Source organism: Cavia porcellus, unplaced genomic scaffold (genome assembly GCF_034190915.1).
Source record: "Cavia porcellus strain 051 isolate PalLab524CR breed Dunkin Hartley unplaced genomic scaffold, mCavPor4.1 scaffold_13, whole genome shotgun sequence".
NCBI lineage: Eukaryota > Metazoa > Chordata > Mammalia > Rodentia > Caviidae > Cavia > Cavia porcellus.
In genome coordinates, this window is record NW_026947496.1 from 28213652 (window position 1) to 28233013 (window position 19362).

Consider the following 19362-nt stretch of genomic DNA (forward strand, 5'->3'; position numbering starts at 1 on the left):
GGCTTCTGGGACCCAGCTCCCACTGAGGAACTCTTGGGCATCTGGCAGAGAATGGCCCTGGCCAAAACCCCTAAGTGGTCCTTCCAGCCTCTAACTAGCTCCATGAAACTAGTGATTGACTTCAGAATGGATTTCAGCTGCCTCTCCACTCAGTACTCCATTGACTATTGACTTCAGTGAGCATTCACCAGAAAGTGCTGGGGAAATCTGTCCCCTGATGTAAGAATAGCAGCTGCTTTCACAGCATTTGGAAGAGTGACCACTGTTTGTTAAAGTTCTGTAAAGGAAGATAAATGCCTAAACACAGAGTAAATTTCATAAAAAGACCCATTTTACAGAATTTTATATTAAAGTCCACTAGGGGACGCCCTAACATTATTCTTCCTAGTGCTGTTGTCAAGCAAGGAATACCAGTAAATTCAGCAACTAGTCCAAATGCAACATATACAAAAGAAGAATAAAGTGTCCCATTAAAGAAGCATCATAACCTTCCCATTTTCTCAATTTAAATTTATCATCATTTTAATAAAACAGTGTATATAAGACAAAGCATAATCAATTACAAGAAATTGACAGACATAATATAAAAATATAAAACATAAAAAAGATCACAATGAGTATAATAACTTAATAAGTAACAATAACTTCATAAGTAACAATGTCTAAATGAGTAATAATTCAAAATCTATGAAGCAAAACCAGACACTTACTTCCATCCTATTATCTTGGCAGAAGACCTCCAAATGCTGTAGGGATGGTACAGGACCTCCAAATAATCTACATAAAATAAGGAAAACATTGTAGCTCCCAATCTGCTAGCCTGCAAGGTATCCAACACGTAAGATTGTATTCTCTAAAACTAAGGAATAAATTCTCAGAACAATGGAGTTAAAAGCAGAAAATATTTATTTGGGGAGCCGTATTTATTGAGGAAAGGAAAGCATCTAAGAGAAACAGTAGGGTTCATGAGTGGGGTGACTGAGGGCTCCCACTTCTCAAGGGAGTTTTATAGAGCAAAACCACAACAAGGTGAGGTGGGTCTAAATTGAGAAAACTATAAATAGGATTGAAAGTACCACTCTTAGGTAACATTGACCCGATGGGAACTCACAAGGTGGGTCTAACTTGGAAGAAAACTATGGTGAATTTATAGGATTATGAGTATAATCGCTAAGGGAATATTGATTAAATGGAATCAAATGGGTAAGTAATTCAGGTACATGGGCCAAACAGGGACTTTTCCTGAAAGGGAGGTTTCCATCTTTTATCAAAAGTGATCAATACCTACTTAGAATATCAATCATTGCTAATCATCCCCAGGGGAAGGATGGGGGTGTACTCATTCTGTCTTTCTCCATGAGGTCTGGTATTTAATGAAAGTGCCTCTCCCACAGTTACAATGTATTTCTGTCTTCTGCATTGACTCTGAGGGCCAGCCCTCAAAGTCCGTATGATTGCCTATCATCGCACCAATTTAAGATTGCTGGAAGTGTCATTTTTACAAGAGCGTAGCATGGTCCAGCATGGCATGGTGAGCTGTCCGCTTCTTGATGTAACAGTAGGAACCGGAGTTTCTCTTCCCAGGTCATAAACAGGAAGGTAGGTAGGGCATGAATAACACTGGCTGGGACAGGAGGCACGGCAAGACCCCAGAACACGTGTACAATGGTGCCCAAAGCCCTGAATGTGGGCTACTTATGAGCATTTGAGCAGGTTTTCAATCAAATGGCCAGACTTGACACCCGCTGAAGAGTGGGTTATACAAAAAGGACAGTCCACACTGAGTTTTTGCCACTGTGGTCTCTTGCATGGTGGCCTGCCTCATACTATAGGGTATATTTCTTTCACCCTGTACAGTGTACTTTTATTGGCCCTAGTTTCTCTGCTGAGCATGTTTCTTTTCCTGCTTTAATAAAACTTTACTACCATTTGAACTTGTCTTGACCAATTCTTTGCTCAGGAGAGAAAGAACCAAAAACTACCTCCAAATGGAGATTTCAGCACCCCAAAACCTGGTAGCGTATTTAGCTTAGCCAGCCAGGACAGCAGGTAAGGTCCTTCAGGCACGTTTTTGTCTGGGCTTTTTTGAGCCACTTGATTCCACTACTTAAGCAGGGTAGAGCCAGGTCTCTCCCCACTTCTGCTGAGAAATCTGGGAGACTTCTCGTGGTCCCAGGACCTCTTTCCTGTGGTGCCCTGCATATACACGGAGGGGAAAAGGCATGGCCTCTGTGGATTTTGTTTTTGTTTTTGTTTTTGGTTTTTTTTTTTGGTCTCTGCTGGTGTGAGGCTCAAATGAAATTTAACTCCCCTTTTCTTCTCTGTCCCATTTTTGGTTACTTGGCATAGATACAAAGCAGCAAAGAACAGTCAGAGAGCCTATTATTTGCCCAGAACAGATCATTTAGCTATGCCTTTTTGATCTGTTTCTGTTCTCTGTGGTACTTTTCTCAGCTTGCTCACTCTTTTGGGAAAAAATAACTGTTGGTAGCCTGCCTAAGTAGCTACCTACCCCAGTTTACAGCTTTTTGTGTTCAGAGTCTCATCTGTTTCCCCGATAGTTGCTTCTTTCTCGGGGTGCTGTCTTAGTCCAAGTCACTATCTTGTCTCATCACATGACTGGCCACCTAATTTGGAGAGATATGAGTTCTACCATGTTTGTTTCCTTTGTTCCTTCTAACAGAATGCGGGTAATTGAGCAGTTTGATATGCCTGACAGCCTGAGCAGACCAAAAGCACAGCCAGTAAAGCTTAACTCAAGTGACTATGAGTCAAACGACAGCCATCCACATTCTTAGGATTTTTAAGGGTTTTTGTTTTGTTCTTCAAAGAGGTTTCCACCTCTACTGCTTAAACAAAGTACCAGAGTTTTTACAATCAGGATAAATGTAAGAGATACTGTTTTCTCACGTGGCTCTACCCTGCTTAAGTAGTGGAATCAAGTGGCTCAAAATGCCTAGACGAGTCAAAGATACTGCCTCTCCAATGGTGTAGCCTTGCTGAGGTCCAGTCATCAAAGGGGCTCGGCATGGCTAAGGGTCTCAGTGGTGAGAGACTCCGTCCTGAACTTATGGGAGTTCTAGAGGACTAGATAGAGCCATCCAGTGGCTCAGCTCTCTCCTCCTCTGGAGCTAGTAGGTCCTGATATGAAAACATAAAAGCCTTCTTTAAGGTTTCTTCTATGCTTCTATGAAACATGCCACCATTATCCAAGCTTTGGACAGAGATATCTGTCTAGAGAATATTTGAGTCTCACAAGAGACACTTCTTAGATAGTCAGGTCTCCTCCTTCTGCATGGGATGCTATCTTAAAAAGCCATGGTCTAGATGCCACTCTCTATAAGCCCCAAGATGAGCCAGAGGAAACTCCATGCACCACATCCTGCAGATTCCACTAGACCACATCCTTGATCAGTGGCAAAGACTTGACCTGCCAATTTACCTATGACCAGCTTATCGATGATTGCAATACAACTTGGCTCAATATGAACTAAGAAATGGAAAAAGATGGATGTGGGTTGGCAGCTTAAACTATGGGACAATTTTTCAGATAACTCATTTTTGCTTAAAACACAGAAGGTGGAATGAAGTCCCTCATGTTTAGGCTTTTGTAATACTTTATCTCAGGAAAAGTCCACAAACTATGGTATTTGGGGTGGCCCCCAAAGAAGAGAGATATCTTTGATGATCCTGTCCATGGATCCCCACCTGTCTCTCAGGGGGATATGAGTCTTTTCCACATGCTTAATGAAAAACTTCAAGTGAGACTCCAGACACCTATGACTCAATTGCTGGACATAGACTTTTCTGTGTTCAACCACTGGAATCTGGAAGATGATAAAAAAAAAACTAGAATTATAATTGTCACAATTGACAATGCTTTAAACTCACCCAAATTGTCTAAGGGAAAACCCAAAAATCAAATATAAGAAGTGCAAACATTGCTCATGCAACTACACCAAACCACTACCTGGCCCCTGCTCTGAGGGAGGCAGCCAATGTGCTCAACTCGTGATGCTAGATGGTTGACTGACTCTACTCCCAGAGAGGGATTAGGCCAGCCCAAACCCTCATTTCTTGTTTCACCAATTGAAGAGGCCCAGTGAACAATGCCCCTGTTGATTGATATCACCATTTCCTGTGAGGAACCCTGCATGACCCAGGATATAATGAGTGAACCAATTCAATTATGTTATTTTTTTTGACGTACTTTTCTGGAAAACCATTCTCTAGATTTACAGTCATAGTTGGGGGCAAGAGGAACTGTAATCAGACAGTCTCCTGCTTGGCATATTATTTTTCAAGGTCAAATGTTCAACCATGATTTTCTAATTGTCCTACATTGGTCTGCTCTCTTGCTAGAAAGAGATTTAAGAGAAAACCTGGGGACAATTGTAAAGTTCCAGTAAAGTTTAAAATGGGTTTTTCCTGTTGGGACAATGCCAGGTATTCTTGACATAATTAGAAATCCTAGAGGAACAATCTGGGCTGGCATGCTCGAAAGAGTTCTCTAGCTCCCAGAGACACAGCTCAGATAGCACATGAAGAGATTTTCTTGAGCTTCTGTGACTAGTGAAAACCTTCCTCCTTGTTGAGCTGTTCCCGTGAAGGGATGCCTCCTCACACTGTGGAAGTACCAGCTTCATGTCTCCATCCAGAATCTAAGCCTAAATCTCAGATTCCATGCAGAGTCCTCAGAGGTATCAAAGAGTTCAAGAACAAAGAATAAAAATTCCTCCTCAGACCAATCTGTAAGGCTGGGAAGCAAGGTGATGTTGAACCCCAAAGAATGGTGAGACACGCTGATAGTCACCAACTCTACATTGGTAACTCATCTCATGAGCTGGGAAAATCAGAACTCAGAGATTATGGGAATCTGATGGAACTTCACATAAGCTGGGGTGAGAAATTACCTAATTTTGGTTTTGTCATGTTTGCTGATTCTGAGCCTGTGCAGAAGGTCCTTAGCAACATCCTATCATGTTCAGAGGTGATGTCTCTCTGTCTGTGGAAAACGTGAGCGGCTAGGGAAGGAGACTGATGAGATGACTGCCTTGGAAGACTAGGCACTACCTCTGGAGGAACAGTGCAAAAGCCAGGATTGGAGTAGAAAGGTGGATTGCTTCAAGGCAGTGGATTGCCCTTCACTGATCTTTGCCTGTAATTCCTTCTCACACAGATGGTGAATTTCTTCAGCCATCCTTTGGGGTCTTACAGTATACCTCTAACTGTTATAAACTGCTTCAATTTGTACAATTTTACTTCTTTTTGTATTAATGGTGTGTGCTCCCTCTTTTCCCTCTCTCCTGTCTCTTTGCCTTTTAGTCCTGCACTTCCAATTTTATGGAAAGAAATTTTAGGAGTAACAGATTTTTAAAGGAGGAGGAGGGAAGGGAGGAAGAGGAGGACAAGGAAAAGAAGATGAAAAGACTGAATTTCCTTGCTTACTTTGCATATACAGGATGGATTTTTAAAACAGCCATTTCTCCAAATGAGTGTGTCTCACTTATTACTGACATTTCGTATGTTTCACTCACTGACATTTTTTTTTTTGCTTCTTTTCTATGTGTTTCAGAAGAGTGTGAGAAATACAGCATTTAAATAAACATTTTGGAGGCAGAAAAAATCCAAATTGTTTCTTCTTTAAAAGTCATGACTGACTTCTGGGAGAACATGGCGGATAGATAGCAGCAGCTACGGAGGCTCTCTGAGGTACGCCACTTAAAATCCAGGAATGGTGCGGTACAAGGGGTCCTAAGCAGGGGGAGATACACCCTGCCGACCCAGGAATGAACTAAGCTAAGAGAAACCAACTGGAAATCCAATCCTGGTGCTATAACAGGAACAGATAAAATCTCAGCACAGGAAGCTAGAACCTGCGCCACTGGAAGCTGTGATTTGAATTTCCTGCTGCTGCTGCTGCATCCAAATCTACAGGGCAGGGAGAGAGACTTGCAAAATCTCTGAGAGCAGGAATCTGTGAATGGAGTTTAGAGCAGGACTAGCAGGGAGCCCCACATCAACTTGTGGTGAGTGAGCAGAATGGGGACCCTTTCATAGAGTAGGAGGCTCCAGCAAAGGACATACTGGGACCAGGCAGACTTGCCGGAGCAGGGCACTGCAGTGACATTAACCGCATATTCCCCTCTCAAGCGGGATTGGTGGGGAGTGCCTGGCCTGCGTGATACCACTGACTAAGACCCAGTAGGCTAGCCCAAACCAGGTCCCAGCGCCTGGAGGTGCACCCTAGCAGTGAAGCCTTTGGTAGGTTGACCTGGAGGGGCGGGCCCAGCAGAGGCTGCCCAGGTCTGTGTCTCCCTGGTACACTGCAGTGGGCAGGAACACCTCGCTGGTGCAATTCAAACAAACTGTAACCAAAAAAGAGAGAAAAATTGGGCCTCCTACATTCGCTTGTAGGGAAGGAACAAAAAGTATGGGAAGAGGAAGCAACAAGAAAGGGTCCTCAGTCCCCAATCCTGAGAACACTGATCCAGGAAAGGGAAATGCAAAGGAGGACAGAAAACATGCAAGATCAGACACGGCACCAATAGACATAAAGCGATATCTCCAGAGCCTCATAGACGAGTTTAAAAATGAAGTATTTAATGAAATAAAGCAAGATATAAGTAGAATAGTTAGAGAAATGCTATCCACTGCCCAAGAAAAAACAGATGGTGGAATGGAAGAACAGAAAAAAAGGGGAGAATTGTTTGATGGAGAAAATAGAGAAAACATAGAATACGTGAAGCAGGTTCAAAGAGATTACCAGGAAACTAAGAACTCTATCGAAAGCTGGCATAACAGCTTGAAAGAAACTAAGGATAGATTATCAATTGGAGGGCAGATTTGTAATACGGGAGCAGGAAATGAAAAACTTCTTAAAAATAACAAGAAAACAAACAGCAATAATACAAAGGCTAGAAGATGATAAAAAGATCTATAACTTAAGAATTAACAACATAAAAGAAGTAGGGACACAAACAAATGGACTACAAAAGCTATTCACAGAAATAATCCAAGAGAATTTCCCTAATTTAGCAAAAGGTAAAGATACTCAGATGTATGAGGCATACAGGACCCCAGCCACCTACAATCCAAACAGTACTAGGATTTCAGGAACAAGGGCACAGAGGCCTCACAGCATGGAGCAGAAAACAGAATGAAGAAGATAAGCAGACAACTGATGGCAAAAAAAAAGAGCATAACAGAAATGAGGCAGAGAAGATTTTATTCAAAACTGCTATGATTGGTAGTATCAAGTCTGAGAGTATAGGCAGCTACACTAAAGATGACAAGACTCTTCAATACACATTCTGGTTTGATTACTGCTGGTTTTTGAAGTTCTATACTATATGCAAAGTTGTGTTTTTATTAATACTGTTATGTACTGATATATTCAATTATACTATGTCTGATGATATAGCCAATTCTATTGGCAATAACAAGAGACAACACAGGAACCATGGTAGAACTCTTTCTACAACAGTCTTATATGTTTATTTCGTTTCATGTGTTTATAGGAATATGTTTTGTTTTGCCTTGCTTTGTTTTGTTTCTCCCTCTAATATAGAAAGAATAGAAATACATGTTAAGACTCATGCACGTGTAGAATCTATAAACAGTTTATGAGAACTGATCTTATGACACATGATGAAATGAATAGATACTTTGAAGAAAAAGAGACACTAAAATACCCAGTGCTGATCCTGGAGTGTCATAATGTGACACCCAGCAATAGTATTATTCTTTGTTCAGAGTGATATTAGCCTGTTTGTGTCTATTCAATCTCAACATAATTGAAGATATGGATAACTGCATGTATGTTTAAGTGTATAGGATTGACTACTAAGTTTTTGTTGGACATTGAACAGAACTGTTTGCAGTCTCACTGTTTGAATTCCCACTTTACACGTTCCATTTTTGTACCTTAAACAACTATTTGTAAAACGACAATAGGTAAACATCAACTAGTGATTTCTTACTGTTTATTTTTTTCTCTGAATGTATGTATTATTCCTACCTATTTTCTATTTTGTTTAGTTGTTCTTTAAATAAAATTTTTTTTAAAAGTCATGACTGAAAGAAAACTGGGATAGGGGAAAGGAGAAATGCAAAAAAGGAAAAGATTAAATGAATGTAGGTGTACACATATAACTGTATGTTTTTATATGTGTGCAAGATAGATAACCATACTACTAATTCTCTGTTAGTTCACCAAAAAGAACAATTTGTGCTGCCATTGTTCGATTGTTTGATCTTTTTTTAATGCCTAGATCTTGTAACCTGAACAATTCTAAGATAACAACATGCAACATATTAACTAGTGTCAATTTCTTTGTTTTTTTAAAATTCTATATTATTTCTATCCTTTTTTCTGTTTTGCTTTTTTAAAATAAAAAATAACTAAAAAGTCATGACTATCATCAAGTGTTGAGTAATGGTCATGTGAAAAATTTTTAAAAATGCTATTCTCACTGACACAGATACAAGCTGAATAAAAGTTGTTAACAGAACTTTTATTTTGATGTTGATCACAAAATGGTTTTAAAACCTACTGTTTTTACCATTGAAATTTTTTTTGTATTTTTTTAAACTTTTTATCGGTACCAGGGATCGAACTCACGACCACCTGCTTGCAAGGCAGGTGCTTATGCCGCTGAACTAAATCCCCAGCCCTTACCATTGAAATTTAAATTGTACAATAGGTTTTGAGTGTCTAGCCATCAATTGATAGACCTTTCTTCAACTCTTAAGTTTTTCTGAAGTGGAATTTTTCCTTTGTATTTTTTGAAAAAACAGAATATACTTCTTGGCCTTTTGGCTAAGATCAAGTGTAGAAACAAACCAACCAACACCCTAAATCCAAATAACAACCAGAGGGAAAAAATACTCAGAATAACTTTGCCTTATGGAAAATCATAAGACTTGATTTTAGAAGCAGGCTTTGCCCTACAGTCAGCAGGAAGAAATCCAACACAGCAACCAAGGATTGGCAGATGGCTGGCTGTGTCTTCCCAGTCTGCTGCTACCAGGGCGTATACTACTGCACAGCCTCATTTCTGTATCTTTGTTCTAGCATCATTGAACCTACCACAAAAAATGGGTAGTTCACCCTGAGTCTTTTAGGTCTTCAACCCAGTAGCACCTGTGTCATGTAACATTATAATGAAACAAATTTGTTACAGCCATCCCTTGTTAATGTGTCTCTTGGATAAGAACGTTGGCTGTGACCCTGTGTTGGTTTCTGCTACAGTGAACAAAGGTTTGAGACAATAAATTTAAAGGAAGAAAAATTTATTTTGGCTCACATTTTTAAACATATTATCCTGTTTTCTTCACACGCAATCCATTCTGCAATAGAGGAGCGTGTCCAATTCACTAATCCATTACATCTCTGAAGCTGTCTACCTAGAGATAGTGTCAGAGGTACCAAATTGAGGGATCACCCCCAAGACTGCACCACCACACCCCTTTCAGATACTAGTTACAAGCCTCAGCTTCATTTATCCATGCTTCTAACCAAGTGAATATAAATTAAAGTACCCCAAATCCCTTTTTCAAATTAATTTGCTTAAGCAGCTCACAGAATACAGGGAAACCCTTACATCTTACTGGTTTATTGTACAGGACAATAAAAGGGTCCAAGTGAGGTCACACAAGGCAAGGTACAGAAGAGGCATGAAGCAGCCCTGCTGTCTTGGGGTACACTGCTTTCCAGAAGCTTCCATGTGCTAGGCTCTCAGGAAACTCTGAACTCAGATCTTTTGGGGGTTAATGGAGACTTTACTGTATTTGCATGACTGAAGTGTGAACATCTGTGTCAAATTTGCTCAAACAAAGAGGATGTGATCTAATGCTAGTGGGGAAACCCAACAAGAGCTGGTCTCTTCAGAGTCTTTTTAGTCTTTTTATATAGCATTTTATTTTTTTTTTTCTCTCAGGTATGGGGCAGGACCCCTTCTATGACAGTGTCTTTAATATACTCACAGAAAAGGAAAGTCAGAGAATTGTTTTATGACCTTCTGTAAGGTAGAGGGAACATGACCTACCTTGGAAGGGAGTTCAGAGCCAGGAAAAGCGGATGAAACCCAAACATACTTATTTTAATGTAACAGTCCCCAGTCTCTCCCCACAGCTCATTTTGAACCCTATACTTCCTCCAAACATCTGCCCTTCTTTCGTTTCCTCAAACTACAGCACTCTGCCCCGAATGTTTTTCTGTGATCTCTGTTTCCTGGGCTCAGTTCTCCTTGTCCTTTAGAGCTTGGGTCTATCATTTCCTGGGAGTCTTTCCTGACCTTCTGGAGAAAGCCTGGTCCTACTACAAGGGTGCTGTGCTCTCAGAGTCCCATTCTTCCATACAGCTTTCAAAGTTGAAATTTCCTTTTAATGATGAGAATGACTGAAGTCTGCACCCTAGAAAACCACAGGTCTCACAGGAGCAGGCACCATGTCTGCATGCATTTGCCCTGTGCACCCCAGTCTAGCACACATGAGAATTTCAGCCATATATGCTGAAAGAATCAACGAGCACTGCAGTTAAAGGCCCCCAATTGCAGTTCTTACAAGACTCTTTTTAAGGGTTCTGGGAGCCATCATTCCTAGGATATCTGTACAATACCTTCATGTTTACTTGGGAACTAGAACTTGCCAAAATGTTCCAAGAACATTTTAAAAGTAAAAGATACTACAGAAAGTACCCTCAATTTAGAACTACGTAATGGCGTGTGTGTGTGTGTGTGTGTGTGTGTGTGTGTGTGTGTGTGTATGAAGTTGATATTTCCTCATGGTTATGATTTATATCTAGATGTCTCCAAAGAGCCTCATGTGCTCATAAGTGAGGCTTTTGGAAGGGGATTAGACTGTGGGGGCTTATAGCTGACTTGCTGCTTGGAAGTGGAATCTGCTCACAAGAGAAGTCCATGTGGGCATGGCCTGGGAGGATTTATCTCCCTCCGCTGCCTGGAAGGGTTTTTTGCTCTCTCATCCCTCTACTAAGCCATCCAGACTTGGAGCCAGCCAACTGTGGATTACTGATACATGAACCACAATAACCTTTCTGTTTTTCTTTCTCTCTTTCTCTTTCTTTCTTTCTTTCTTTCTTTCTTTCTTTCTTTCTTTCTTTCTTTCTTTCTTTCTTGTCTTTTTTTTAAGACAGGGTCTCGCTATGCAGTTCAGGCTGGTCTTGAGCTCACTTTGTAGCCTGGGGTAGTCTAAAACTTGCAACAATTCTCCTCCTCAGCCTCCTGAGTGCTGGAATTACAGGTGTATGCCACCATGCCCAGATATGACCTCTCCTTTCTTAAATTTTGGGTGTTTGGTATTTTGTCCAGCAACGGGGGAATGAAGACACCATAGAAACAAATATCAGTCATTAATAGGAGGACATTTGAGCCATGACCTGTCAGTCCAGAGCACCCTTCAAGTCTAGAACTCCTGAGTCCCGTGGGTCCCGTTAGCTGTATCCTTAAGCAGCTCTCTTGGTGTAAAGGCTTTCTGAGCCCTGGGTGAAGCAGTAAGTACTTTGTGAATAGAAGGAAATATTCAAAAGCGAAGATCTGCTAGCAGTGATAAAAAAATTAGGGAAGTATATTGAAAAAGAACTGCATGTGACTAGTGAGAGGCTGAGGAAGGCACAGGTCAGAGAAAACAGCTTGCAGGTGACAGAATGCCTAGGGCAAGCAAGGAGCAGGATAGACACGCTCTCTTCCCCATTATCAAGCTGAATTGCAAATGGTCAGTATCATATGTTAGAAAATTGTTTTAACATCATGCACCCCATCCCATCTTCCACCAACAGCCCTCAATTCCTGTACCTAGTCACAGAAATCATGATTAACTACTGAAAATATAGATCCTAAATCTAATAGCAAAACATTTAAACCATACCGTTGTTCCATTTCAGGTGGGAAAGAGCCAAACAGCACAAAGTGTAGCTCCCAGGAACAGTGGGACTGAAATCTTTCAAATGGTGTGTAGACCGTCTAGCCCTGATGCAGCCTGGAAATGTCAACTTGCTTGATAACAAATTTGATCCAATTTTTTTGCAGCCAGAAAGTCTTTCCAAAAGCAATTACAAAAGTTCTGTAGGTTAGAGAAAAGCAGGGAGTTTAGACTTTGGGTGCCAGAAACACTCAATTAGTTGATGTGAGTGTTAGCTATCTGGACTTAACTGCCAGACTTTTTACTTTTTATTTCCCTTCTGGCTCCACCCATCATAGTCTTGAAAGCTGAGGGTGAATTTTAAACAAAGTCTCTGCCAACACCAGGTATGAAGCGTGCGTGCGTGTGTGTGTGTGTGTGTGTGTGTGTGTGTGTGTACTCATGCATTTTGCAGACGGAGAAACATGACCTAAAAGGAAAAAGCAAGGACCTAATTCATTCCCTGACTTCTTCCCTTCTGAAAGAAAGCATGTTTGTTATAAAGACACAGTTTGGTGGTTTTTTGTTTGTGTGTTTTTTAAGTCCATCAATAATAATCACTTCTTTATTAAATGAAGACCTCTGTCTCTGATTGTAGAACTTCCTTCTGGCCTTCAAATTTCCCACAGTTCTCTCACTATAGGTACTTCAGTCTGCCCTGCAACCAACTCAGATTAGTGGGAGCTTAGACTTCATGCCTGGGTCACCTGAAAACTCTGTCATTCACCTTGATTTAACTGACAAATACCTTGTGTTCCAGATGATTTGGGGTCTTTGCAAGGAAGTCTTGTATGAATGTTTCAACAGATGCAATAGAGGAAAGGCCTGCCTCGTGTCTTAGGTGTCCTCAAATTGACCTCTTGTGTGCCCATCTGTGTTCACCTCATGTGTTCCCCTTCATTAAACTCAATGATGACTCCAGTTCTCCTTGAGCTCGCTCATCTCCTGAATCCCTGAGAGAACTCTAAAGCTCCCAACTTGTACTTTAAAGATAATGAGAGGAATATAATTGCTCTAAACATTTTACTTATATTGGTCTTATTTCTCTAATGGATTGGAAGTTCCTAATCAGACTGCAAGTCTCCGTGTAGATTGTAGATCTCGCCTGTCAGTTATAGCTAGACTGCCTCTCTTAGCGATGCTCCAGTGGAGCAGTTAGTATGTGGCACTTATAAACTGCCTCTCTAATTGGACTGTAAGCACTGCAGATGTGCCATTGGACTTGATTGCCACAGTTCTCAAAAAGGAACTAGTTTGCGGTATATCTCCAGTAAAAAGGCAGAAGGTGATTAGAAGCATATTTTCACTGTATTTGTAGGAATGTCTATTAACAGGAAAAAGGAAGAAAGGATTTCAGTGTAAGGCAATTCTAGGTAATACTGTGTCCTAACATATTCTTTTCTTCTCCAAATCATAAAGATCTTTCATAATCTTCCCTCTCTCTTTCTAGAGGGCATCAAATGATCTTTTAAATTGAGCTACAACTTACATATAAGTTACATAATAAGATTCACTTATTTTGGATCTACAGTTCCATGATCTCTTACATATATGTGTAAAGCCAGCCACCTTCCACATCAAAATAAATGACATTTCTAGGACTCTAGCAAACTTCACTATCCAAATGGTAGCCACCCCTCTAACCTTTAGTAAAGATAATCATGCCTACTCTTGAATTTTACATAAATGCAGTCAGGCAGGCATACACTCTCATATCTAGCCTCTTTCTCCCATTATGACTACAGGATTCATCTACACTGCTGTACACCACAGTGGTCTGTTCTTTTCATTGGTGTATTGTATTCTGCTTTGTAAATGTATTCTTGATTTATGTATCTCTCAGTTGTTAGATATTTGCTTTGGAAATAAATATATATTTATATATATTAAATGAACATACTTGTATGTGAAATTTTGTACACATAAGCACTCATTTATGTTGGGAATATACCCAAGGTAGAATTTCTGGATCAAATGGCATATGTACATTCAGCATTGACGCAGTATTGTCAACTAGTTTTCCAATAGCTGTACCTATTTACACTCCCAGAAGCAAATTTTAAGAGTTCCTGTTATAATATCACAGTCATTTTGTCACAGTCTACACATTTTGTCATGTGTTTTTAGTGTGTAATCAGTTAACTGAACCTTGCCTGTGTACTCAGTATGCATTTTCATAATTACTTTATGTAGTCTAATGCAATCCTGTGGACAGCACAAGTACACCAGCCCTCAAAGATAAGTATAAAGATCAGATGAATCACAAAACTGAATCCAAATGAGGTCAATAAAGGCAAATAGTAATGAACCTGCTAATTCCTCCTGGAAGTGTCCAAGTATGATCAAGAGCTCATATTGGACCAGCACTCTCCAGAGTCCATATTTTACTGCCAGATGTTCCATGTCTCTTATGTGGTTAATAAATTCTGCATAAAGTTCACTTTTAAAAGGAAGCATAAAACCCCCAGAAGGAAGTGAACACAGACCTGCGTAATAGCTAAGGGAACCTATGTCAGCTGCGTGAGCTGAGTCTGCTCTGAAACAATAGCCGTCTATTTTCTCTTCCATGTAGAATGCTAGGAGTGGGAGGCAGATTTGCTACCAGAAAGATTAGCATGCTGAGTCCCCAGGGCAGGAGCATCTCTTCCCACAGACTCATGAAGGAAATAAGGAAGAACTTTCAAAAAATTTTTAAATTAGTGTTTCAGGGCATTTAAAAATGTCATCTAACAGCAGAAACCTGGATTCTCATAAGAGCAGGTTTGACAACACTTATTTGACCTGAGTATCTACAGAAAAACGAAGAAGACTTTAGAATTCAAGCAAAAGGAGTTTGCTCTGAAGGTCAACAGGGAGCAAGAAAGGCAGAGAAGAGATGGCAGAAGGGGATGCCCCACTCAGAAGCAGACTGAGTGACAGTCAATCTCTAGAGACTGGGCAGATGAGGACATTTAACTATACCTCGGTGCTCTCTGGAGTCTGTGATGCCTCACCCCTGACCCAGACCTTCAGCAAGTGCCCAAAGGTGAGTAGTCTGAATGCATTTGGGGAGCATGAAGGGGGGGGGGCTCCATTCTGGGTCAAGGGTGTAATCACAAGGTCCCCAAAGAAATCTGGGCCAAGATAGGGCCAGAATTACAAAGCCTCTCGGAATCAAAAAGTCAGGGGAAGCAGCACATCTCCCACCAAGAATCAAAGATCTGGGTGACCTTCAGGTAGATGGTGCATGGAGGAAACAGGTGCACTGAGAAAGGGTGACAGAGAACAAAACAGCACTTATGATCATCAGAGCTGGGACAAAACAACATATCAGCTGCATGCTATGTCCTAAATCAAGCCCAGGATCTGTGCCTAGGATTGGTGAACTAGATAGCAGGGGAGAACAAGAGAATTTAAAGCCAGGAATTTCTATATAACAGGAAGTCTAGAAGGAGAAAAGAGAATATGAAGAAAAAATAATCAAAAAATAATAAAGGAGCTTTTTTTTTCTTGGCTGAAGAACATCTTTGTCTCATATTTAGAGAACCTAATAATTGCCAGGTGTGGTGGTGCATGCCTATAATATCAGTACTCAGGAGGCTGAAGCAGGAGGATTGCTGTCAGTTTGAGGCCCAAATAGGCTACAACGTGAGCTCAGGACTAGCCTGAACTGCATAGCAAAACTGTCTCAAAAAGACCAAACAAACAAACAAAACCTAAAAATTATTTTCGGCAGAATGCTGAAAACACTATATGTAACCATCTGGAATTTATAAATGGCAAGAATATTCTAGAAGAAATCACATAGACCTCCACATCTCTCCCCTATTCTTTCTGCTCACTCCTCACAATCAGGCACAAGGTCGAAGAAGCACTGACCTGGGCTTTCTCATCCTGAACTGACTATGGAGACCTCTGCATGCTACCTGCAGAATCCCACAGCTCACAATGGCTCACAGGGGCTATAAAATAAAGGCGAACATAGTACTGCATAGTTCCTGTCATCTGAGCCACCCAAAGTTCAGAGAGCAAAATAAAAGACTGGTGAAAAGAAACATCCTTTTGCAAATATAAAGGGGACATAGAGATTGGGGTGCAGAATATTTAAGATGAGTCATATACATGTAGTAACCACCCACAATGAATGCAGTCTTTATATGTGGCAAACATGAACTGAAATAATAATAATAATAGTAATAATGAAAGGAGATCTAGAAACAGAAGGAAGGAAGCAGGGAGGAAGGGAAAGGAGAATAAAAAACAATAAAGATGTTATACACATACCCACTCCCTATAGATGAATGTAAACTTCGTGTATGCCAAACATGTACTAATAAAAGAAGGAAGAAAAATTTTTTTAAAAGCTTAAGCTATTAAGAAAAAACTAAAACTAAACTCAGACTTGCAAGGACCCAGAGCGCACACCTTCCTACTGCGCCTTTGGAAATCTGGGTCTCCTGACCCTGGCACTCTCAGCCCCCCAGGCCACTCCCATGGGCTGCCCCTGCCCCAGGCCTTCTCTGATTCAAGATTCTTCTATGTGCTTCTCTTTTACAAAACACACCTTTCTCTAGCTCTCAACATCATCCTAGTAAAAATTTCCCTTTGATGATGACCTCTCTGAGCCACTATCCTCTTGTACTCTCGTTTTTGTTTTTCTTCTGTCGAATTTCTTCATGACCTTATGCCTTCTTTCCAATTCCTAACTTTATTTTCCAGTGAAGGCAACGTGACTCCTCCCCAGCCTGCTCCACTGTGGCCCCTCAGGCCCTCAGCCACCTCCACGTTTACTCACCGAAGAGTGTCCTCAGGTTTGAGCTTACTGGCCTCTGCACAGCACTGCTCGCAGAGTTCTCCTTCCTCGGAGTCCGTGATTCCATAGCGATCTTTGGTTTTGTTTTGTTTTGTTTTTTCCTCCTCTTCTGTGGGACCTGAGTTGCTATTGTTTCTAGGTTTCTCTTACCCAGGGCTCTGATCTTAATTACACAGCCAGTTTGTCATATTTGTTTTCTTTACTCCAGGGATCAAAACGTCTGCAAGTTAAAACATGGCTACGGGAGACTTGCTTGAAGCAACCAGAGACATCTCAGAGAAACCAAGCATGGGCTCTCTACCAGGGCAGAGCCTTGGCTCCCATGTCAGTGTTGGGAAGAATACTGATCCCCTACCTGGTGTCCTGGTATGAGCAATGGAGGATCCTCCTTGTCCTTCACTAGGTGACAGGCATGGGGGACCAGGACACCCCACTGACTGCATCTTTCACCTGGGAGGGGAAATGAGGATTGCAGGCCTGGGATTCTTTTTGGTCACTGTTGGACTCAGAGTCCCCTCCGCAAGCCCCATCATCTCCTACCAGCACAGTGGGGCATGTAAGTCCCCTATCAGAAGTCCAGGATGGGAAGTAGATGACTACTGAGACTTCTGTCCTAGGTCATATTCACTAATCTGACTTTTCTCCAAGTAGCCCATTCTGGGGTTGATTGGACACTGTAGTGACTAATAATAACCATCATTCCATCTATTTTCAAGTGGATCTTACTATGTCTGCAGACCATGTTGGCTAGAAACTCAAGAAATTGCTCCCCACACAAAACTAGTGGCACTTGAATTCACTCAGGGACCACACCAAGTGATAGTTCTTACTGTGCTTACTGATTTTCACTACCTGAATCTTCAAAGTCTCAACCAAAGAGACACAGTAAAGGTTGAATAGGTTCACAGAGGAGTTGCACACACACGACTGTTCCATGCCACCCAATGGCACCGTTGTGCATGTATCACTGGTGCTGCAAGCTGGCAGTCATGTGTTAGAAAGTGTTGCCAGTGAACAGTTCTTCAGCATGTTTCTTTCTCAGAAATATTAACTAGTTTGATTCTCTAATATCTTTCTGTCCTGAATCTAGTTTCTGTTTTCCCTTCCTTGCAAATATGAAAAGCACAGTAGCCTCCTCTGCCAGCACAGAGGAAAAATATTCGTGTACCATAATTGTTTCACTGAGTTAATTTCCATATCTGTACTAAAGTTAAGAGCAGCTGGGTGAGGAAAAACTGGTATCACTTCCATGACTCAGTTCCTGACCTGGACTAATAAATGCCTTTGATCTGAAAAAATGGGGCTATCAAGGGCCAGCACTGTTCCTTTGTGCAGCAAATAACAATACTGGCCCTGAGCCCGGTGGTCATGCTTCCTTCTTGGACCAAGAAGAAAGTCATCCTGAAGGAAGTTCCAGATCACACTGTATTTATTCACTGTGCCTCTTTTTCACCTGGGTCTTCCTTCCGACTGGATCTTTGTCCAGCTGCTGCCCAGCACCTTTGCCATTCCAGAGATCCCATTTAAAAATCAATGAAAGAAGTTCGACTTCAAGCTGGTCCACGACTTGTGTTTAGACTATTCAGTACCCATCGTCCAGTTTTGCCTTCTGTAGTTTTAGTTACCCGTGGTCAACTGCAAAAGTGTTCACGGAAAACTCCAGAAGTCAACATCATAAATTTTAAATTGCTATTTCTAGGGCATTACGGAAGCTCCTGCCACCCCGCTACATCCTGCCTGCGATGTGAATTATCTCTTTGTCCAGTGTAACCACTACTCACCCCATGGCCACTGAGGGAGAGATTGCAGTCTACAAAACTTTTATTACAAAATATTATGTTTGCCATATTGTACTACTAGTTGATGTTAGCATTCACTACGCTATTTGTAAATCAATTCCTGTCAGGTGAATGTGTACATAGGAAAAATTCAGTCTGAATAGGCTTTAGTGGTTTCCTGATTATACTGGGGTTCTGGGTGTATATGCTTAGTAAATAAGGTCGGGGCCACTCGACCCCTCAAGGAAGCTGACATTTTCCAGCCACCAATGACCTATCAGCGTTGCCAACTCACAGGCCACCTATTGAGCTCTCCTACAGCAAACACCAGACCAATAAAATACCTTCCTTCTCCTTCAGGAGTTTGCAGTCCAGTGAGGGAGACAGATATCCTGCACAGGAAACATCAGGAGGCTACATGGAAGGTGCAACCAGTGTCCCATTCCTGTATCTTGGTTGTAGATGTCTTCCTCGAGGACCTTGCCCGATTAGTTCTTTCTTTCCCTTCTTCCATTTCTCCTCTTCACCTTCCACTTCTTTTCATGCACGTCTCTCCCATCTTGAAAACTGTAATTTTTTCTCCATTCACTATTATTTTCCAGTAGACTCTTTCTCTACATTTATAGCCAATGTGTTGGAAATTTCTGTCTCATTTCTCTCTCTTCTCTCCTCTTTCCTGTCTTCTCTCTTCTCTCTCCTCTCCTTTCTTCTAGCTTCCTCTCTCCCTCCTTCCCCCCCTCTTCTTTGCAGTCATTCCTCAACTCACTCAGTATTGATTTTATTCCCTTCATTCCATTTGTCCCTAAGAATATCCTTCGCAACGACCTAGTCAAACACTGTACTTCAGTCTTTGTCCTCCTCAGTTCATTT

The 19362-nt window shown here is 41.3% G+C and overlaps 1 protein-coding gene across 7 annotated transcripts in view; it reads right to left on the bottom strand.

The window, feature by feature from the left end:
* The window catches only part of LOC100712642 (cytidine monophosphate-N-acetylneuraminic acid hydroxylase), a 378296-nt gene that overhangs the window by 80707 nt on the left and 278227 nt on the right, over positions 1-19362 (bottom strand). The window contains exons 1-3 of one of the 7 annotated variants that reach the window (XM_063259973.1): positions 11890-12151; positions 3709-3827; positions 711-777 (exon numbers count right to left, since the gene is read on the bottom strand). The exons of 3 other annotated variants lie outside the window; for them this stretch is intronic. Coding sequence is in view for 2 of the 4 variants with exons in the window: in XM_013151410.3 (XP_013006864.1) it covers positions 11890-11900 (11 nt within the window). In the remaining 2 variants the exon portion in view is untranslated. Of the gene's footprint in view, positions 1-710; positions 778-3708; positions 3828-11889; positions 12155-19362 lie in introns of those variants that run through there. 3 more of the 7 variants (XM_063259976.1, XM_013151410.3, XM_063259975.1) reach the window with 3 other exon arrangements.